General features: G+C 40.1%; 1 protein-coding gene across 9 annotated transcripts in view; it reads left to right on the top strand.

Moving 5' to 3' along the window:
- NR3C2 (nuclear receptor subfamily 3 group C member 2) overlaps positions 1–23,836 on the top strand; it is a 365,926-nt gene that overhangs the window by 230,965 nt on the left and 111,125 nt on the right. For all 9 annotated transcript variants that reach the window (XM_078002311.1, XM_078002313.1, XM_028848799.2 and 6 more), the window contains exon 4: positions 17,324–17,440. In XM_078002311.1, coding sequence (XP_077858437.1) covers positions 17,324–17,440 — 117 coding nt within the window. The remainder of the gene's footprint in view (positions 1–17,323; positions 17,441–23,836) is intronic.

Genomic DNA, 23,836 nt, shown 5'->3' with positions numbered 1-23,836 from the left:
CACCTTGTTTTGACAGATGGAATGCAGAGCTGGGAAAACTAGGCTATTTTTGGCCTGCAAGCTGTATTTTGTTTATCTCCATCCTGCTTCATAGAGGCACAGTATTTCACGTAACTTGATCTGAGGTGTTAACCAAACTCCCTCTTTCTTTAATATTCTTCCAGTGATGCCGTGGTTTATCAAATGTAATAAGCTCCTCTAATTTTTCTTTGACTTAAAATATTACTTATAGGCTTTTTCCTAATATCTTTTATCAATTTTATAATTGCAACATAAAATTAAATACATAAGTAGCCTCATTAAAAATGTCTAGAACTGCAGTGAGTAGAGAAAAAGGGGAGTGAGCCTTCCATTTCTGCATTTTATTATCTTACACCTAATGAAAAATTCTAAAGCTTTTTAAAGATTCTCATGCGATCACACTTTGGCTTTCAGCACTGTTGGAACTGTTTAAAATTTGTGTTTGAACAGATATCTATACACATGCATACACAATCTTATATTTTTCAGTTTTTATTTATCTCCTGGAGTACTTGCCTTAGAAGTATTTTTTATAAGTAATTTCCCTTATCTTTGACTGCCTTTCTCATCAAAGAACATTGTGACTGCTTTGGAATTCTTTTAACTAGTTTGCAACTTAAGACTCTTACATTTAATAAGGACAGTGATTACTCCCTTTCCTGTCTTTAGCAGTTTGCTCTGAGTTGGGCTTCACAGGTATGTACCCTAGCCACAGGCAAGGCCACATCTCTGGATTTACTACCAATTCATTCTAATGATCACTTTATGTATTTTCTTCAACCATTCCTCTTTTCAGGGCCATAGAAGCAAAGAGATACACACACAGGGCAATAGAGATTAATCTCATCTCTACATTGTACAGACGAGGGAAGAAACTCAGAAAGGCTTTAATTTCACCAGATGACCCAGCAAGTTAGTGATTTACAGATTGTGGTGGTTTTGTATATGAAAATGTTTAACATATTAGAGTAATAATTTATTGGTACTTGTGGATGGAAAAGGCTTTTGAAACATGATGCTTTGCACTTATTATGTCTCAGAATTTATTGGCAAACCAGCAATGTAGGGCAGGTTCCTTGGACAGAAACTCAGGATGGGAGCAAAGGCCCAACCCTGCCTCAAACTATAGGTTTTTTCCCCTTTGGGAATATGCATAAAAAACACCAACAAGTAGGAAAGCAAATTACCTTGTCTTAATTCACTGTGTTTGAGTCTGGAGCCCACTGGAGAGAACATTAGAAACCCAGAATTAGTGGCTGGGCACAGTGGCTCACGCCTGTAATCCTAGCACTTTGGGAGGCCGAGGTGGGTGGACTGCCTGAGCTCAGGAGTTTGAGACCAGCCTGGGCGACACAGTGAAACCTCGTCTCTACTAAAACACAAAAAATTAGCCGGGCGTGGCAACATGCGCCTGTATTCCCAGCTACTCGGGAGGCTGAGGCAGGAGAAATGCTTGAACCTGGGAGGTGGAGGTTGCAGTGAGCCAAGATCACGCCACCGCACCCCAGCCTGGGTGACAGAGCGAGACTCCGTCTCTTAAAAAAAACAAAAAAAAAAAACAAAAAAAAAAACACCCAAAATTAGTGAAGTGTCACACCGAAGCAAGGCCTCCTTCTGCCCACCTTTATTCTCATTAGCAAAAAGGGACTGTCCTCTAGAATGTGACCCATCCAGACCCTCCTCCCAGGAGAGGAGGGAACGGAAGGGAAGGACCTTGCTGACATATAACCTGGGTCCCAAGAGAAAGTTGTACCTGAGAAACCCTAGACAGCAAGAGAACATTGCTCTGTAGCAAGGGCCAGCTGCAAGTTGGGAGAAACGCAGCAGTGGTGCCCTAAGCAAATTGATCAGGCCAGTATCATGGATTGGGGAGATGGGGGTGGGGAAGGGCTAGAGCATTCTAGGAACTTTTAGCATTAGGATTAAACCAAGACTTAAGGCTGGATGGGATCTGGAGATGGCAGATCTGGAAGGGCAGAGGAAGGCGCAGGCAAGTAAGGGTGAGAAGCAACCATCCTAGCCCTAATTGGCTTCTCCTGCTAAGCTAAAAATCAGCTGGTGGTTTTGTTACATAAGACTCTAAAATCAATGAGTCTTTCTCTTTTACAAGTGACTGAAATGACAGTTAGGCAATCAGTTATAAATCTATATGCTTTCTTAGGCCAGGCCCAGTGGTTCTTGCCTGTAATCCCAACACTTCAGAAGGCCAAGGCAGGAGGATCACTTGAGGCCAGGAGTTTGAGACCAGCCTGGGCATGATAGTAAGACCCTGTCTCTACCCTCCACCCCCCCAAAAAAAAGGATCAGAAAGTTAGCTGGGAGTGCTGGTTGCATATCTGTAGTCCTAGCTACTCAAGAGGCTGAGGCAGTAGCATCACTTGAGCCTGGAAGGTTGAGGCTACAATAAGCTGTGATAGCCCACCCATGATTGCACCATTGCATTCCAGCCTGGGCAACAGAACAAGATCCTGTTGGAAAAAGAAACAAACAAAAAATGAACAAAACAAAACTATATACTTAATGGTTAAACAAAGCATTTTTTGCTTTTTTAAAATTTTTTATTTATTTATTTTTTTCCGAGACAGAGTCTCACTCTGTTGCACAGGCTGGAGTGCAGTCACATGATCTCGGCTCACTGCAACCTCCACTAACCAGGTTCAAATGATTCTCTTGTCTCAGCCTCCCAAGTAGCTGAGATTACAGGTGTGTGCCACCATATCCAGCTAATTTTTGTAGTTTTAGTAGAGGCGGGGTTTCACCATGTTGGCCAGGCTGGTCTTGAACTCCTAACCGCAGGTGATCTGCCTGCCTCGGCCCCCCACAGTGCTGGGGTTATAGGTGTGAGCCACCACGTCCGGCCATTTTTTGCATATGCTTCATGAAAAGCTCTTGCTTTTTGAGAGAGGGAAAAAAATACCATATAATTCCAAATAAACTAAATTATTATTTTTCTCTATTGTATTATTTTATTATTTTCCTTCTGTGTAGGAGAAATGGTGACAGGAAATATTTCTTTGGAAATTAAGGTAATAATGGAACAAACTGGAAAGACCTGGGATATGAATCAGACCTGCTCACCAAGGTGGGATAGTGTCTGGAGTATGGGCACAGGTGTCACAAGGAAATCCAGTCCAGAAGGCAGAGCACAGAAACTGCTGGTGGTCTGAGTAGGATCTTATGAGGGTCTTTGGGTGTAGGAGGGGACTGCATTTAGAAATCTCAGCACGTGGGCTCTCAAGAAAGGCAGGTGTCAGAGGCCCCGTCTTGGGACTGGGCTTTAGAGGGAGTCAGAGAGTTAGGAATTTTGTCCTGTAAGGACTGGGGTACTACATAGGCATTAAAACAAGGAATGGGACACAGGGGAATGAGGCACAAGACCTATTATCAGAAGTTGAGCCCAACATGCAAGCATAATTGGTAGAAAAGTAACTTAACACAGAGATCCCAGCTTTGGAATAGAAGGACTGGATCCTTCTGCCCAAAGTTGGGATTGACCTGAATGCAGCCTTAGGGGAGGTACCATTACTGTGACCATTCTACAGATAGATGTACTAGAGCTTGGTGAGGCTAACTTTGGCTCTCACAGTCAGTGAGTGGTGAAACCAGGTGGGAACCAAGCCATCTGCTCCCGGAACAGTGCTCTGCCATTGCACTAAAGTGCTTCCTGATCTTAAGGGCTGTGACCTTGGGGAAGAATGGAAAGTTTTTTTAGCACCTATTGTGTTCCACACATGGTTCTAGGCATTTTAAATGTACAGTAGTTTTCCGTTTGTCTGTAATTTTATGCTCCTTGGTTTCAGGTCCCCACAGTGTCAACCATAATCTGAAAATAGGTGAGTATAGTACATTAAGATATTGTGAGAAGAGAGAGAGATCACATCCAAATAGCTTTTATTACAGTCTATTATTATAATTACTCTGTTATTAGTTATTAATCTCCTAGTGTGCATAATTTATCATTAAATGTTATAGGTGTGTGTGTATAAGAAAACACATAGTATGTATAGATTTTGGTACTGTCTGTGGTTTCAGGCATTCACTGGGGGTCTTTGGAACATGTCCCCCATGGATAAGGGGGGACTACTGTACTGTTGCATTAATCTTTATAAGCCCCTGTGAGATAAATTTTGTTACTGACTTTATGGATGAAAAAATGTAAGGTTAAATGGCTTGTTCAGTGTTCCATAGCTGCTAAGTGACACAGTCTGCTATAACCCACTGCATCTGACCCTAAAGCCCATTACTACCTTATGAACTGCATTAGGAACCTCTCTTGTCCTGAGTTTCAGCTGTAAATAAGAACTAAGCTATTTTTTAAATAGAAAATTATTTTAAACAATTTAGCCAAATGATCAAATGTACAAGGTTAAAACATATATATAAAGCCTTCTTAGAAATTGTGAAGTAGATGTTTTCATGCATGTAAAGATTCAGTGTTGCTTCTGTTTGACTGGCCAGATGATTCTAATGAGCATGGCTTTTGTCAGACCTGAGTTTGAATCCTGCCATCCCTGCTGACCCTGTGAAGCACCATGGACAGCTACTTATTTTCTTGCTCAGGACATGAGGATATTATCACCTATTTAAAAGGTTATCATAAGGACAGGAGTGGTGGCTCACACCTATAATCCCAGCACTTTGGGAGGATTGCTTGAGTTCAGGAGTTGGAGACCAGCCTAGGCAACACAGCAAGATCACGTCTCTACTAAAAATCAAAAAAACTTGCCAGGCATGGGCGCATGCACCTGTAGTCCTAGCTACTCAGGAAGCTTATGTGGGAGGATTGCTGGAGGCTGGGAGGTCAAGGCTGTAGTGAGCTGTGATCACGCCACTGTACTCCAGCCTAGGTGACAGAGCAAGACCCTATCTCAAAAAATAAATAAATAAATAAATAATAAACATTAAACATAAGAATGTAACTTACCTAGCCCAGTAACCTGGAGCATAGTTGGTAGCCCACAAGCCTGAGTCTTCTTCCCTTTCATCTCATGCTGTCATATTTCCATGGCTGCTCCAGCACACTTATGATCTAGTCCCTCCTCCAACCCTGCCCTTCTCATTCTCAGCTGATAGTCCTGTTTCAAACAACAAAGGCTTGCAGCTCAATATCCCACACACTTCCTCTCCCTTCCACTCTTTTATCAATTCTAATCTTCAACTCCACATGATAAAGTAACGATATACAAAGTTCTAACATATGCAGATTTTACCCCTTGTATCACTTTTTCATCATAAGCATAAAATTTTGGTTCAAATAGACTGAAATTTGTGAGTTGTTTCTACTGGGAATAATTGGATAAAGGGGAAACTGACAGGTTTAGAATATGAAAGCAGAAAATATCTACTCGGCTTTGACAAGCTAAGTAGGTAACTTGATGGCTACCATTTTTATCTCAGACATACATATTATCTGCTTCTTTGAGACGATAATGGGACCAAGAAGGTAGAAAACAACTTTGAGTTATAAAATTAGAAAAGTGTGAGTGTTTGCATAGAGGGCCACAAAGAGATGATTTAGGATGGTGTTGGCTTTTCTCATTTGGGCGAGTGGGTGTCAAGGCAGTTCAGCTATGGAAAAACAAGTTTGGAGCCAGAAAGTAACAGAGACAAGGATGGTTAATTGGAATTATATCTCCCAACCATGCTCTTTGGAAAGAGTCATCTGGATTGTGAGCTTCACTGGTCCCTTTGCCATTACTCTAGGACCTCTTCCACTGAACTACTAGAGTGAACTCCCAAAACACCTGGACAGGCTTCCCCATTGCCTAAGATTCATGTCCAGACTGTGTCATATGGTCTAACAAGTCCTCACACTGTTGCTCTTTCTTAATTCTACACACAAACCCCACTGTGCTCCAGCCACAAAACTCACCCGTCCCAAAATATATGATGCCCTCTGACAACATTTTTCTTAGTATGTTGTTTCTCTGGGTAGGAAACTTTTCTAATTCTCTTTCCATCCAAAAAACAGTGCTCAAGATGCAAATCTATTGTTATTTCTTCTGTGAAGCTTTTTCTGATTTCTGAGGCGAAAATAGTTACTTTCTCTTCTGTATTCTCTTAGCACTTATTCATGTCCGTTCTTGCCCCAGGGTTTAATTTGCTTAGGAGCCACTCTCCCACACTGGATTATGAGTCCCTAAAGGACAGGGATCTTTTATTCATCTCTCTTCCCAGTGCTGTAACTGACATGTAATAGCCGCCCGATAATTATTTGTTGAATTAATACAAGAGCAAGCAGACATGTTGAATTAATAATGCCTAACTTCACAAACAGAACATATTTACTGTGGTTAAAAACATGTATCCTAGAAAAACCTCTGGAAGGATACAGAGAAATTGATAACAGTGGTTTGCCTTGGGGGAAGGAAACTAGGTGGTTAGAGGATAGGAGAGGGGGAGAGAGAGAGCCTTTTCACCAGATGTCCTATAGTACATCTCGAATTTTGTACCACATGTATGTATTATAGCATTATAGACCCAAAACTAGTCTAATTTAATATTTGTGCGTGTGGCAAAACAGACACATATCAAATAATTTCTTACTTTTCTTGCAAACATTTTAGATTGTTGGTAGAAGTTTATGATTCAGTTGTCCTTTGTTACCAATATCCTCTCTCATCTGGGTTTCATTTCGGTCTAGAGTTATATTGTTGTTCAGAAACTGGGCTATGCCTGAGATGGCAAATAAGGACCCACTGAACTGTGTTGAAACCTTCAAATCTTAACAAATAGTTTGAAGCCAGAGTGGCTGAACAACAGTCCCTTCTCTCTACCCTGGCCTCATTTCTACCTTTGAGGTCTTGAGGGATTAGCTGGTTGGGCAAAAATCTGATCACTGAGAACCCAGCATGCAGGATTTTTAAATTCTTGCAAGGGCTGTGCGTGTGTTGGCTTCCAGGTCTGGAGTTTAGAAGTATATTTAGATCAGGCAAAAAGTGGTAGATCAGGCAGTATGTAAATTTGGCATCCTATGTATGATGTAATTAGAATTATAGGTGCAACCAAATTCATATGGTTCTCTTTTCCCAGTGTCAGAGTGGTTAGTGATGTATTGGTCTGAGTTATCCTTTATAAGGTAGCCTAAACATGTCTTTCATTCCAGAGGTTCTGTTTCTGCACCATTTTGTGCTGTTGGTATAAGAATCTTAAGTATACTTCTAACGTGGATGGACCCTAGAGAGAGTAAGTGCTGTAATGAAAGTGCTGCAAGTATGAATCCCAGTTAAGCTAGCCACATGATTTTACCTCTCCGAATGTCTTAATTGACAAAATGGGGATAATATGACTAATCTCATAGGACTCCCCCCATAGGATTTTTAAAGGATTAAATTAAGTATGATTGGTAAAGCACCTGTCACATAATAGGAATTCAACAAATGCTAGTTCCCTTTCCACTGCCCTGAATAACTTATTAGTTTATCTAGATAACAGATGTTTTTGCATAGTGAAGCGCAGCTATGTTAAATTCCTAGTATTGAATGTGTGAGAGACGTAAGTCACTCTTCCTGAAAAAAATTTTCCTTGTTCCTTGTCAGTAACTTACTTGTTTTTTCTTACTGCGCACCATAATGAGTGTTTCTCAAGGTTAAAATCTTACATCACTTGGATTTTGTCATATGATATTATCTTTGATTCCCTTTTACTAAAATATGCATACAAATTCTTATGATAATTAAAAGTACATTTTAAAAAATGAAAAACGAACACCTTTCACAACAAGAAGAATGTTTATTTGGGAATTTTTTGCTTATCCACATGGGAAGAACTCTTGAAACACCACAGGAAAAAAAAAATGATGCTAATCTGACTTCTAAATTAAAATATTAGAATCCTAAAAACATAGCTTCAAAAGATTTGTGCTTTAAGGTGGCAAAGGCAACCTATACTTACTTCTCAAGTCAGTTCTTTTTCCCCCTGGCATTTTAAAACATGTTAATCCAGGCCCACTCATAAACCTCAGCAGCAGGGGATCATTGTTCATTGGTTTATTATGGGCAGACCAAACTGGTTTTAACTGAGCAGAGGAAGTTAATTATCGAATGTTTTAGTTGGCTCCAACAATGAATAACCAGTTCTTGTTGGACACCGTCTTAACTCACCATGCGACATTATAAGAATGGGGGGGCGGGGGGAGGTAGGGGAAGGGAAATCGCCCATCAGAATCTGCAATGCGGGAATTTGCTGGGACTGCTCTAATCTGTTTCCCAGGTTGTTCGAACCAGTTCAAGAGCAGTTAAACAAGGTTATGTAAGTGACATGTGATGTAGCCCAAAATAGTGACTGCAAACACAGGCTGCTGTTGCTGGGCAGTTGTCAACTGCTTAAAAAAAAAAAAAATCTTGCAGCAGGACAACAAATGGATCTTTAAAAATGAGAAAGAGATTTAAGCACAAAGTTAATTTTAAAAGGGATTTGGAGAAATTGCCTTTCTGATACTGAAAATAAATGATTTTTTTTTAAATAGGGAAACTTACGTTGTACCTAAGGTCTGGTTATTCTAGAGTATCCACCAGGGGTAGTTAGTGAAGAAGGCTTGCAACAAGTTTGGTGCTTTATAGTTCCCATATTTGAATGAACAGCAGCAACAATCAAACTGTCGGCTCTGGCATATAACGAATTATTAAGCAATAGATCATTCAGAGAGTGATAAATATCAAACTATTTTTATAAGTTACTGTCCCTTTTATTTAAATACTTTTGTATGTTCAGGATATGAAAAAGAAAACATTTCACATAACATAGGGAGCATAAAAATAAGGTTTTAAAGGAAAACAAGATTCAGTGGTGAAATTTGTTCAAGATTGTTTATTAGACAGAAAACAAAAACACCAGAAGAGGGTTTAAACTATGCCTTCACTGTCATCAACATTTGGATTCCCATAATGACCACATTCCCTGGGTTCCCTGCCTTTTAATGAGCTCCAGATCTGGGAAAGCAGGAATTAAGGAGTGAAATACAGAGGAAGTGGGATGAGGGGGAACCTTAGGGCCTTTGTTAGGATTCAAGCTCAGGAGCTCACTCTGTATGTGTCCGTATTTGTGAGATCTGAATCTCAGGGACTCTGGTGTTAACTCTGTCTTTCTCCATCTCTAAGGGACCTGTAAAATAGCACATTTCCCCACCCAGATTCTGAACAAATTGAGTTATAAAACAAAGGAGTGGCTGGTGGAAGATAAAACATCAACATTTGGGGGTAAATAAGTTGAAGTATATGACTTAGTGATAAGAGCCAAAGGGACCTGGTCGTCTGAGCCCCCACATTAGGTACAGGCAAAGAAACAGCTGGATCAGGACAGGCCTCCTCAAGACTGGAGGCTGAGCACCTGCTCCCAGAGGGAGCTGTCCCACAAGAGGACGAAGCCACCGTGGAGGCAGGCAAGCCAGATTAATTCTTCTCAAATGTACTAATGAAAGCAGACTGAGTAAAGGGGATGGAGAGAGGCCTGTAATATAGCATCTTGGAGCTTCCTCCCCCTGGAAAAAAAGGTCAGGTCAAGGGTGGGCAGAGGTGTTCCCCACTGGGAGGCTCAATCTGAGGCCCCAGCACTGCCTCTCTGTGGGGACAGGAAGGAATCTGGGTACTGTGGTGGGAGCAAAATGTCAATGTTCAGTGTTTTGATTTTTCATATTCAGTCCCCTATATGTAAAAGGCTATGTTGCCAATGTGTGATAAGTCAGTTTTTTAAAAGACAAAATTTGAGGACTTCTGTTCGTAAGATGTAATTCAAGCACCTCCTTCTCTGCAAATCCTTCTTTAAAGATTCTCAAGGGTATTTGTAGGTGTCTGCTGTGCTTTCGGGGCTTCCAGAACCTGGTTCTTTTCATGTCTCATATCTAACTCTCCCTGAGAACCTCAGTGTCTTGCTTGATAAAAGGGTACTACCCTGATGATCAGCCATGTGTATGGAGGGATAGAATGTTTTCCAGGTACAGGTAGAGGAGTAGGACACTGATGGGGAGGTGAAGGAGGTATATGGATCCATAGATGTCATAGAACATGAAATTAGTGGCGCCAGAGAAAAACAGAAATGAGACTGCCTTCTAAGATTTAAAAGAAAAGTAATGGGGGAGATATGCCAGAAGTGCTGCCACCACCCATGACCAAGCATCAGCCAGGGTTGGCAGGCAGAGGAGACGGTGCCTGCTGACTACAGTCTATAGTTGAGGATGTCTGTAGCAATGGTGTTTGTGATTCAGGAGCAACCTATATGTCTGTACCTGCAAACAGAGATACAACCAGGCAAAGGACCAATCTTCTGAGTTCTTTTACTTGTTAAAATAAACCGTAAGCATATTGTCCTTCACATCCACAATAGGAACAATACATGCAATAATAAAATCACCAAAACTAAAACCACCGATAAACATAATCCAGTGTTATTAGGTTAGATGCCTCTGACCAAGCTTTGGTTCCTTTTTCTGAAATGGTCGTAACTTTTGCTAAGCACATCTTTGAGCTCTGACCTGCCCACCTCCCCTCCCTGTGACACACTGACTCAACTCACATTAAATACGGAGCTTATAAGAGCTTGGACTTGAGAGTTTAAGCAGTGAAGGGCCCTAGAAGGCCCTTAAGCAGATGATGTCATAATCAGATCTGTCAGATCTGTGATTCAGGGGGAGGACTGCAGGCTGTACGGAAGAGGGGGAAACTTCTGGGGAGGCCCAGGACCCTAAGTGTCTGCCCTAGAGGCCGCAGTTTCCTGTGGAGTGCCTCCCACGCCACTGATGGGTACAGATGGAGGGAAACACCAGGGATACCCCTTAGCTTCATTTCAACCAAAACAGTTATCTTTCTTTTTTTAACCTATTGATGTCTGTGTGAGAGTGTTTTTCATTTAATAACTTTTAAATTGAAGTTAGAATCATTTGACTTAGAATTGGCGAATTAGCAGAGGCAGGTAGACTACTTACAAGTCCATTGAAATTATACTGATAATATGCAGTAATACATGATAATAGTAATAATGATAATCACACAAATACAGCGATAACAGCTACCATTCATTTTATCCTTACTGCGTAGCAGTGACTATTTTCAGTGCTTTATGTAGTATATTATTTTCATGATAACGCATGAGATAGGCACCTTTATAATTCTTGTTTAACAAGTCAGAAAACTGATATATGAAAAGGTTAAGTAACTTCTCTAAAGTCCGATAGTAACAGGGATTCAAACTCTATGCAATGAAGAAAGGACTGATGGATATAGATAGAACTCAAAAGACACTTAGAAGGGAGAATCATCAGTACTTTGCCAGCCCTTGAATGTAGAGGATTCTGGGGAGAAGCCGTGTAAACCATGGATAACTTGCAGCTTCTAGTTCATACAACTGCTTGTAGCTTTAAAATTGGGCATATAGCAGGTGGGAAGGGGGCTGTGTGGGGGTGGGGAAGTGACATTTGATTGGTGAACAGGGAGGGATTGAAGTGTCAGAGACATTCGGGTGGGAACATTCAGTGAACAGGTAGATGCATGGGGCTGAAACCCAGAAGAAAGGAAGGGGCACTGGAGCCTGCAGGGCACTGGCGGCCTCTGGAAATGGCCGGGCTACCAGACTGTGTGGATACTGTCTGTTCCTCCTCTGTACCCATCCTGCCTGTGAAGTAATATATAAAAATAAGAGATATGGAGAGAAATAATACAAGGAAGTTACAACTTTCCAGAATCTTATCCCATGCCTATCCCAGACCACTTGCTTACTGAACACTTAACTGTGTCTCAGCCTTCCCTGGGCTAATTCTTTGTGTGGAACACCTGTACATCTGTCCTTTCCATGTTTCATTGTATGAACATTCCTTAAGGCTTACCCCAGATGCTTTCCTTCTCCATAAGGACTGATTCATCTCCCAGCTCTAGTATGATCCCTTCCTTCTTTAAAGTCGGAACATATCAAGACCCATGATATATTTTTTTTTAAGTTCAGAGGTACATGTACAGGTTTGTTATATAGATAGATGTATCTTAATCATTTCAATATCCCCAACCTCATCCTAACCCCTTGAATATAAGGTGTTGGAAGAAATGGACTATGTTCTATTTTTTTATATTCTGCCTTAAAAATCTTTGTGGAGGCCGGGCGCAGTGGCTCAAGCCTGTAATCCCAGCACTTTGGGAGGCCGAGACGGGCGGATCATGAGGCCAGGAGATCGAGACCATCCTGGCGAACACGGTGAAACCCCGTCTCTACTAAAAAAATACAAAAAAACTAGCCGGGCGAGGTGGCGGGCGCCTGTAGTCCCAGCTACTCGGGAGGCTGAGGCAGGAGAATGGCGTAAACCCGGGAGGCGGAGCGTGCAGTGAGCTGAGATCCGGCCACTGCACTCCAGCCTGGGCGACAGAGCCAGACTCCATCTCAAAAAAAAAAATAAAAATAAAAATAAAAATAAAAATCTTTGTGGAATGGAATTAACTCATTGTCTGGGAACACATGTTAGATCCTAGAACCTCTTTTTCTTGTTTTCCGAGGGCCTTGCTCCTCAACCTGCCTGTCTGTAAATATCAGTTACCTCTGCCTTCTCTCATCCACAGGGGTGCAGTTTCCCTCAAGGCTCCCGGCAAAATGGAATTCAGTCTCCCAGGCTCACCTTTGCTTCTGCCCCTGAGTGTATGTGCCTACTTAAAGAGTCTTGATGTTAAGTAATATATAAAAATAAGAGATATCGAGAGAAATAATACCAGGAAGTTACAGCTTTCCAGAATCTTATCCCATGCCTATAGTCTTGGGCCCTAGTCTAGAATTCTTAGCTGAGTTGCAAACAGATAGGACAATCCTGGCTTTTTATCCTGTGTTTACCCTAAAGATATAGTTCAACACACTCGTATCCTTGCCAGCTTTCAGAAAAATAAGCTAAAGACTTGAAGATGGGCTCAGAGCTGAATGGTGTTTGCCTTGGCTCAAGTGGACTCTTCATCTAGAGGCCTTCATACTCAAAGGTGACATTCTGCTCCCACAGGATGCTCTTTACTCACTTAACATTCATTAAGAGTTGATTTTTGTTCTTTGGATTTTCTCATCCTACTTTTTTTTTTCTTTTCTTTTTTTTTTTTTTTTTTTTTTTTTGTAGACGGAGTCTTGCTCTGTCGCCTAGGCTGGAGTGTAGTGGCGCGATCTTGGCTCACTGCAAGCTCCCCCTTCTGGGTTCACACCATTCTCCTGCTTCAGCCTCCTGAGTAGCTGGGACTACAGGTGCCCACCACCACGCCCAGCTAATTTTTTGTATTTTTAGTAGAGATGGGGTTTCACCATGTTAGCCAGGATGGTCTCAATCTCCTGACCTCGTGATCCACCCACATCGGCCTCCCAAAGTGCTGGGATTACAGGCGTGAGCCACTGTGCCTGGCCCCATTTTTTTTTTTAAGTGAGCTAACAAAATAGGTCATCACTACCACCTCTATCACCTTTTAAAATTTTTTTTAGTTTTTTTTTTTTTTTTTAGTTCTTTCTTCAGGCCAGGGTTTGTGCTTCTTGCTTTTTGTGCAGTATATTATTCATTTGAAACCATTTAACAATATAGAAAGTAGGCATTACTCTTTGCATTTTATAGATCAAGATACCAATGCTTAGAAGCATTGAGCCACTTGGCTGAGGCTCTGATAGCTCCTTATTGACTGAGGCAGGATTTAGACCCAGATGGACCCTGGTTGTGAAGCTGGTTCCTTTTTATCGTGTTTTCTCCTCCCTGCCCTTCGTTTTTCTACTTTTCTGTTCTTATGCTATTGATTCTTAGAGAACTGCATGTCACATAATCTGTATTTTCTCAGTTGGGACCAGGCCAAGTATAACAAAAAGTTGCTTCTTGATTTCAAAATAATAATTGAAAATTGTAATAGACAACTTTTATTGAATGCAGTAACTTTTAAAATAATGAGATTAACTTTTAAACAGTTACTGAATTATTCTACAGTTAAAAACAATACCATAGTTTAAAACAATAGAAAAAAATGATACCTCTGATTTATTTTTAAACTCAACTTTGTTATTGTTAAGTCCATAAAGCATTTTTGCTTTTATTTTCCCTTTAATTTAGTTCATCTGGTTTTCCTATAAGTCTTTGAATTTGTGTTACACGTGCACTAACTGACCTAAGCATCCTGGTACTTCATCCAAGTTTATCCTAACCTTGAAAGGTTTCTGTCTTCTAGAATGGCTGCCTTGTGCCCAAAAAGCTGCCCCAACCTTAAGCAGAGGTACACTGAACTCGAGTACACAGATGGATGGATGACTAAAGTTCCCTGAGTCCTACTGGACAGATTTTGGTTGTGTGTTGTGTTGGTTTAATATGAATTAAAGAATGAGACACACATTATATATTTGTGTAGGTGTAATTTAAATTTTTAATGTTTACACAACTAAAAATATAAACGACAAAATTTTCTGAAAATGACATGTCTGCAACAGTCCCTTACAACTTTCCTATTCTATTTGTGGAAGATGAAATATTGTTCTGGGGAGAAAATTATCCTGGGTTGTTACAGTAACAAATTTTTGAAGGGTATTTATTTTTTTAAATCCTTCTAGAACAATCCTGGCATTTGAAAGTCTCTGTTTTTGAACACCCAAAGGAGAAAATCTTCCAATATGTTCATAAGACAGCGGCCATTTTTTTCCATTCTGTATGCCTACAATCTAAAAGTCTTAGTTATATTTACTGAAAATTCATAGAGTGAATCTTAGACTACAGCCAACCAACCCTTATGCAAATGATTCGTGACCTTGCAACATATTGGAGGTTCCCCATAAATACTTGTTGAATTAAAACAAATTTAAATTACGTTTAGTTATTTCTTTGAACTTTAAAGTTTACTCAGTTCAGTGTATATTAAAGATGAAATCTGTGGTTTTGTATTCAATCTCATAATATGCAAAAGGCACAGAATGTCAATTGTGGGTAGAAACACCAGCTGCTAGAGTGTGCTTCACTCAACATTCTGTTGCTTCTGTTGCTTCTCATTTCCAAAGAGCACCTTCAATGTCTTATTAGACCAACAATAAATTATATTGCAAATCAGTATTTAGAAAACCCTCTCCTGGCCTTGAGGCACAGCAATATTATCAGACTTTCTAAATTCTGTTTCCAACTCTACCTTTTTGGGAAGTCACTTTATCAATTCTAGTATGAGTTTCTTCTGGTGAATAGCAGCAATAACAATCTCACCTATGTCATAGGGTTGTTGCATGGGTTAACTAAGAACTATAATGTGGCATTAAAATTTTATTTTAGAAGTGGAAACCTCTCTAAGGTGCTGTACAACGTCATGAAATGTTATATTTATCAGTTACCATTTTTACCATGGATATTGATTGCCTTTGTGTAATTATCTACACCTACCCATATTCATTAAGAGCCTTCAATTTTTAGAAAAGGCATTAGATTATTATAATGGTGGGGTTTCATTTCTTCACTTTGATAGATTTCCCTGTGCTGTTACTATTGTTTTATTGTTATTATTACTAAGATTTACCATAATGTTAGAGAATATACTTTAGATTAAATTATTTTAATTACATTAAGTGATGCACATTATTTTTATTGAGTATTTACTGTAATTTACTTAGTAATTCTTAAATCAAGGGAACATGATGGTACTACACTGAAGGGAGTGCTTTGCAGCCTTTTCACTACTTTGCAGCAAACAGTGGGCCTCCCTCTCTCCTTTTCATTAACCCATGACTCTTCAGGCTTCACTCTCCAGTTTGTGCTCACCCAGCATGTGATCTCACCTAGTTTTATGGCTTAAAATAACGTCCGTGAGCTGATTACATATCTAGCCCAGCCCTCTTCCTAACCACAGACCTGATGCCTCCACTTGGATGCCCATCAGGTTTCTCTGACTTGCCATGCCCAAGACTGAGTGCGGTCATTCCTCATAAACCATTGGCTCCTTCTGTCTTCCCCTTTTTAACTAATGACAGTTCCCTTTTTCTACTTGTTTAGCCTAAGAATCTTAAGACGTCCTTAACTCCTCATTTCCTCTGGTCTGTCAGCAAACCCATGCAGCTCTACTCTCAGAATACATCTAGAAACTCACCACTGCCACTGCTACCACAATGACCCAGCCCACTTTCCTCTCTCCCCTAGGTTACAATAATTGCCTCCTACCCCTGGTCTCTCTAGTTCTGTCTTTAGTCCACTGCAGTCAGTTTCAACACAGCAGCCAGGGTGATGCTGTGAAATGTAAATCACATCAAGTGACTCCTCTGCTCAAAGCCCTCTAGTCTAGTGGCTTCATCTCAGAGTAAAGGCCAAAGTCTTGAATATGACCTCTAAAGACCTATGTGATGTGGCTCACATTAGCTGTTTATCTCTATCTTTTCTTACTCTCTACTCATTCTCTTCTGCTCCTTCACCCTGGTGTCCCTGCTATTCCTAGAACATGCCGAGTAATCAGCCCTCACCTTCCTCCCTACCACATTTGCTTTTCCTTCTTTCTGGTATATGTTCTCTCCTAGATGTCCACACAGTTAGATGGAAGGATTTATAGGGCTGATGGATCTATAGACCTTTATTTAAAAATCACCTTGCACGTTCCCTTCATTTTTCTTCCTAGTGCTTATTACTATCTAACTAATCTTACACATTTTATCTAATTACTTTGTCTAATGTGTCTCCCCCAAATCTAATGAAAGTTAAGAGCAGAGGCTTTTGTCTGTCTTGTTCATCACTGTATCCCTAGTGCCTCTAGTAGTGCCTACTACCCAGTGGGTGTTTAGTAAATATTTTTGAATAAATACTAATAAAGCTAGACTACAATTTCATATTTTGCCAATAGATGCCACTCTCTAAGCCTGTGCTGTGCCCACATCTGATTTTTTTTAGTTCCAGATTGTTTTACAGAATGGAATAGTTTAACATTTCCAATTGTGTAATTTGAAAGTGAAATTACTGTGAAATCCCAGTGAAGTCACATGTATAAATGGTGGGCAGGCATAGCAGCTTAAACAGCTGCAGTAGGGCTTTTGTTTAGATTGATGCTGTTGTGACGTCTACAGGAAATGTGCACTATTGCCTGAACCCATGCAGCTATCAAAAAATTCAAACAATGGAGAAATATGGCTGTACTTATATGAGAACATGTTTGGAAATAAGTGTAATGTTATCATGTGTAATCTAAAGTCTCAGCTGCATTAAGCTGACCATCTCCTCCTCTATATTATCCACAAATCATGTATTTTTACTTTTTTGAGGAAGAGTTTTCACGGCAGGATAGAAGTAGTTTTATATTCTGAGTATACATATTAATGTTTTGTACTAGTATACTCTATTTTAACAGTTACTTTTTATTATTTTAATCAGGGCAACACAACTATTTATGTGCTGGAAGAAATGATTGCATCATTGATAAGATTCGACGAAAGAATTGTCCTGCTTGCAGACTTCAGAAATGTCTTCAAGCTGGAATGAATTTAGGAGGTAAGTTTTGTATTTGTAGTTTAATAAGAATTGTTAATAGGTAATGCAACACCACTCAGATCTGAGTACTCTCGAAATTGAAAACGAAGCCAACAGGGAGCAAAGTTTCTGAAAATCCAATGAGTTCTGTTTTCATGCTAAAACATTTTAGGAGAGAAATATTTATTAGCTGGAGTCAAAAAGAGGTATGTTTTATGGCTATAGTTCTAGTGAATTTTTCAAGCCTGAATTTGCTAAGTTTCAAGAACTGGGCACTTAACAAAAAACAAAAAAAAAAAATGAATGACTTTTATATAAACCCATAGTTAATAGTTTTTATTGCCACATCTGTTTAGAAATTAGACCTATATGTGATAACATTACCCACATAGGAGTACATACCTAACTTTAGAGGTAAATGTAATAAAGATATATATGAAAAAAGCTTTGAAATGTTATAGAGGCTCACTAAAAGAGGGGGAGAGGGTAAAAAACTAGAACCAGTTCAAAAGTATACAACATCCGTGGATAGGAAGACTCAGCATCCTTAAGATATAAATTTTCCCTAAGTTAATTTGTAAATATAGTATAATTCTAAGAAAAATACCAATTGATTATTCGAAATCCCTAAAGAATAGCCAGGAATATTCTAGAAAAGACAAATAATGAGAGGAACTAGCTCTACCAGATAGGAAAGTATACTATAGCTACAATAATTAAAATAATCTGTGGTATTTGGTTATCGATTGTTAGACAGATTAACAGAAGGTCAAGAAATAGATCCAAATAATATAGGAATTTTGCACATAATAAAACTGACATTTCAGATCAGTGGGGGGATGGGAGATTATTCAGTAGAAAATACAACTGTGACAATTGGATGACCATCTGGAAAACAAGAAAGTTGAATACCACCTCTTAACTATACTCCAGAATAACTGCTGATGCGTCAAAGATTTAAACTTAGAAAAATAACCACAGAAGTACTAAAAGAAAACATGAATTTTTGTTAATACTCTCCAAGTAGAGAAGACCTTTCCAAATCCCACTATCTGTGGGTTTCATATTGCAGATTCAACCAACTATGAATTGAAAACATTTGGTTTAAAAAATAAAAATACAAAAATACAAAATTTGAAATACAATGTAACACATATGTATATAACATAACATTCACATTGTATTAGGTATTATAAGTCATCTGTAGATGATTTAACGTATACTGGAGGTTGTGCGAAGGTTATGTGCAATACTGGATTCAGGGGGTCATGGTGGACAGGAGGCAGGACTAGATTGCAGCTCCAGAAAAAGCAGCATGTGGAGGCTTGCATTATAAATTTTAGCCCCAGATCCACTGCAGGAACAAACCAGCAATCCCAAGAGGACCCACAGACCCTCTGAAGGAAGCAGACTGCTCCTGTAGGACCTGGGAGACGCCCTAGCTACTGTGAGTCCCCCAACTGCAGAAGTGGGAAAGGGAGACCCTCCTCTCCTGAACACACACCCTACTGGAGAAGCTGAAGGTCTGTTTGTGGGAGAAGTTTCTAACTTTACCTGGAGCTGAGTCAAGTTAGAGAGCCCAGCAAAATACAGGGGTAGAAGAAGCAGCAGTAAGGTCCTGGGAGCTCACTGGGTCACCAAGCAGCCCATTCCTGCCTGGCACCACAGGGATCCATCAGGAGGGAGGCCAGAGGAGCAAGGGGTAAAACTCCAGAGGGAGAAGGAATTCTCTAGCTGAACTTTGTAACAATTTGAACAGGGCGAGAAGCCTCCTTGCCAGAACTCCGGGGAGGGCCCAAATCAGGCCTGCAGACTTCACAGGCAGGGGGAGAACTAAAGCCCTTTTCTGTGGCAGCTGGGAGGCAGATAGCCTTGGGCAAGTTTTCAAACCCCTCTTGCCTTCTCCCTGGAAACAGACTCGGGGCTGTTGGGGCGGCTCGGTGGGAATGAAACCAGCCCTTCAGTTTGCCTGGGAGCAGGGTGAGGCCTGTGACTGCCGGCTTTCCCCCACTTCCCTGACAACCTGCATGACTCAGCAGAGGCAGCCATAATCTTGCTTGGTACACAACTCCAGTGACCTGGGAATCTCACCCCCACCCCCCACAGCAGCCACAGCAAGACCCACCCAGGGAGAGTCTGAGCTCAGACACGCCTAGCCATGCTCCCACCTGACCGTCCCTCCCTATCCACCCTGGTAGCAGAAGACAAAGGGCACATACTCTTGGAAGTTCTTGGGCCCCACCCATCACAGTTCCCTCAGCACACTACTGCAACTAATGATTTCTGGAAATCGCCACCTCCTGGCCGGAGGCCAATCAGCACAAAAACAGAGCATTAAACTACCAAAGCTAAGAATCCTCACGGGGTCCATTGCACCTTCACCACCTCCACTGGAATAAGTGCTGGTATTCACACCTGAGAAACCCATAGGCAGTTCACATCACAGGACTCTGTACAGACAACCCCCAGTGCCAGCCTGGAGCCAGGTAGATTTGCTGGGTGGCTAGAAGAGAGACAACAATCACTGCAGTTTGGCTCACAGGAAGCCACATCCATAGGAAAAGGGGGAGAGTGCTACATCAAGGGAACACCCCGTGGGACAAAAGAATCTGAACAGCAGCCTTCAGCCCTAGACCTTCCCTCTGACAGAGCCTACCCGAATGAGAAGAAACCAGAAAACCAACCCTGGTAATATGACAAAACAAGGCTCTTCAACACCCCAGAAAATCATACAAGTGCACCAGCAATGGATCCAAACCAAGAAGAAATCCCTGATTTACCTCAAAAAGAATTCAAGAGGTTAGTTATTAAGCTAATCAGGGAGGGATCAGAGAACGGCAAAGCCCAATCTGAGGAAATGCAAAAAATGATACAAGAAGTAAATGGAGAAATATTCATGGAAATAGATAGCTTAAAGAAAAAAAAAAACAATCAAAAATTCTAGAAACTTTGGACACACTTTTAGAAATGTGAAATGCTCTGGAAAGTCTGCGCAATAGAATTAACAAATGGAAGAAAGAAATTCAAAGCTCAAATACAAGGTCTTTGAAATAACTCAGTCCAACAAAGACAAAGAAAAAAGAATAAGAAAATACAAAGCCTCCAAGAAGTCTGGGATTAAGTTAAATAACCAAATGTAAGAATAATTGGTGTACCTGGGGAAGAAGAGAATTCTAAAAGCCTGGAAAGCATATTTGGGGGAATAATCAAGGAAAACTTCCCCAGCCTTGCAAGAGACTTCAACATCCAAATATAAGAAGCCCAAAGAACACCCAGGAAATTCATCACAGAAAGATCATCGCCTAGGCACATTGTCATCAGGTTATCCAAAGTTAAGACAAAGGAAAGAATCTTAAGAGCTGTGAGACAGAAGCACCAGGTAACCTATAAAGGAAAACCTATCAGATTACTGACAGCAGATTTCTCAGAAGAAACCCTAAAAGCTAGAAGGGATTGGGGACCTATCTTCAGGCTCCTCGAACAAAACAGTTATCAGCCAAAAATTTTGTATGCATTGAAACTAAGTATCACATATGAAGGAAAGATACAGCCATTTCCAGACAAACAAATGCTGAGAGAATTCGCCACCACCAAAAGAACTGCTAAAAGGAGCTCTAAATCTTAAAACAAATCCTGGAAATACATCAAAAAGAACCTCTTTAAAGCATAAATCACACAGATCTATAAAACAAAACAAAAAAAAGTTAAAAACCAAAAACAAGAAAACCAAAGTACAAAGGCAACAAAGAGCATGATGAATGCAACAGTACTTCACATTTCAATAACAACATTGAATGTAAGTGGCCTAAATGCTCCACTTAAAAGATGCAGAACCGCAGAATGGATAAAAGCTTACCAACCAACCATCTGCTGCCTTCAGGAGACTCACCTAACACATAAGGACTCACATAAACTTAAAGTAAGGGGGTGTAAAAGGCATTTCATGCACATGGACATCAAAAGCGAACAGGGGTCGCTATTCTTATATCAGACAAAACAAACTTTAAAGCAACAGTGATTAAAAGAGACAAAGAGGGACAGTATATAATAATGATAAAAGACCTTGTCCAACAGGAAGACATCACAGACCTAAACATATATGCATCTAACACTGGAGCTCCCAAATTTATAAAACAATTACTAATAGACCTAAGAAATGAGATAGACAGTGACACAATAATAGTGGGGAACTTCAATACTCCACTGACAGCACTAGACAGGTCATCGAGACAGAACGTCAGCCAAGAAACAATGGATTTAAACTATACCTTGGAACAAATGGACTTAACAGATGTATACAGAACATTCCATCCAATAACTGCAGAATACACATTCTATTCAACAGCACATGGAACTTTCTCCAAGATAGACCGTATGATAGGCCATAAAACAAGCCTCAGTAAATTTAAGAAAATTGAAATTATATCAAGCACTCTCTCAGACCGCAGTGGAATAAAATTGGAAATCAACTCCAAAAGGAACCTTCAAAACCATACAAATACATGGAAATTAACCTGCTCCTGAATGAGCATTGGGTCAAAAACAAAATCAAGATGGAAATTTAAAAATTATTCGAACTGAATGACAGTAATGACACAACCTATCAAAACCTCTGAGATACAGCAAAAGGAATACTAAGATGAAAGTTCATAGTCCTAAATAACTACATCAAAAAGTCTGAAAGAACACAAACAATCTAAGGTCACACCTCAAAGAACTAGAGAAACAAGAACAAACCAAACCCAAACCCAGCAGAAGAAAGGAAATAACCAAGATCAGAGCAGAACTAAATGAAATTGAAACAAACAATACAAAAAAAGAAACCAAAAGCTGGTTCTTTGAAAAGATAAATAAAATTGATAGACCATTAGCAACATTAACCAAGAAGAGAGAAAATCCAAATAACCTCACTAAGAAGCAAAACAGGATATATTAAAACTGACACCACTGAAATACAAAAGGTCATTCAAAGCTACTATGAGTGCCTTTGCACACATAAACTAGAAAACCTAGAAGAGATGGATAAAGTCCTGGAAAAATACAACCCTCCTATCTTAAATCTGGAAAAATTAGATATCCTGAGCAGACCAATAACAAGCAGATTAAAATGGTAACTAGAAGGACTGAAATGGTAACTAAAAAATTATCAACAAAAAAAAGTCCAGGACCAGATGGATTCACAGCAAAATTCTATCAGACATTCAAAGAATTGGTACCAATCCTTTTGACAGTATTCTACAAGAGAAAGAAAGAAGGAACCCTCCCTAATTCATCACCCTAATACCAAAACCAGGAAAGAACATAAGCAAAAAAAGAAAACTACAGACTGATATCCTCGATGAACATAGATGCTAAAATTCTTAACAAAATACTAGCTAACCGAATCCAACAACATATCAAAAAGATAATCCACCATGATTAACTGGGTTTCATACCAGGCATGCAGGGATGGTTTAACATATGCAAGTCAATAAATGTGATATGCTACATAAATATAATTAAAACAAAAAATCACATGATCATCTCAATAAATGCAAAAAAAATGCATAAAACAAAATCCAGCATCCCTTTATGATTAAAACTCTCAGCCAGGCATGCTGGCTCACACCTGTAATGCCAACACTTTGGGAGACCGAGGTAGGAGTATCACTTGAGGTTAGGAGCTCAAGAGCAACCTGGCCAACATGGCAAAACCCCGTCTCTAGTAAAAATACAAAAATTAGCCAGGTGTGGTGGCATGCACCTGTAGTCTCAGCTACTTGGGGAGGCTGAGGCAGGAGAATCGCTTGAACCCAGGAGGCGGAGGTTGCAACGAGCCAAGATCGCGCCACTGCACTTCAGCCTGGGCAACAGAGCGAGACTCCATCTAAAAAAAAAAAATCTCTCAGCAAAATCGACATGCAAGGGATATACCTTTATGTAGTGAAAGCCATCTGTGACAAACCCACAGCCAACATAATGCTGAATTGGGAAAAGGTGAAAACATTCCCTCTGAGAACTGGAACAAGACAAGGATGCCCACTGTCACCACTCCTCTTCAACGTAGTCCTAGAAGTCCTAGCCAGAGTAGACAAGAGAAATAAACAAACAGTATCCAAATTAGTAAAGAGGAAGTCAGACTGTCACTGTTTGCTGATGATATGATCGTTTACCTTGAAAACCCTAAGGACCCCTCTAGAAAGCTCCAGAACTGATAGAAGAATTCAGCAAAGTCTCTGGATACAAGAATAATCTACACAAATCAGTAATTCTTCTATACACCAACAGCAACCAAGCAGAGAATCAAATCAAGAACTTATCCCCTTTTACAATACCTGCAAAAAAATGAAATAAAATATGTAGGAATATATCTAAGAAAGGAATCTAAAGACCTCTACAAGGAAAACTACAAAACACTGCTGAAAGAAATCATAGACA

This window comes from Macaca mulatta, chromosome 5, assembly GCF_049350105.2.
Source record: "Macaca mulatta isolate MMU2019108-1 chromosome 5, T2T-MMU8v2.0, whole genome shotgun sequence".
NCBI classification, from domain to species: domain Eukaryota; kingdom Metazoa; phylum Chordata; class Mammalia; order Primates; family Cercopithecidae; genus Macaca; species Macaca mulatta.
Note: the sequence above shows the minus strand (reverse complement) of the source record. Positions and strands in the feature narration are given on the sequence as shown.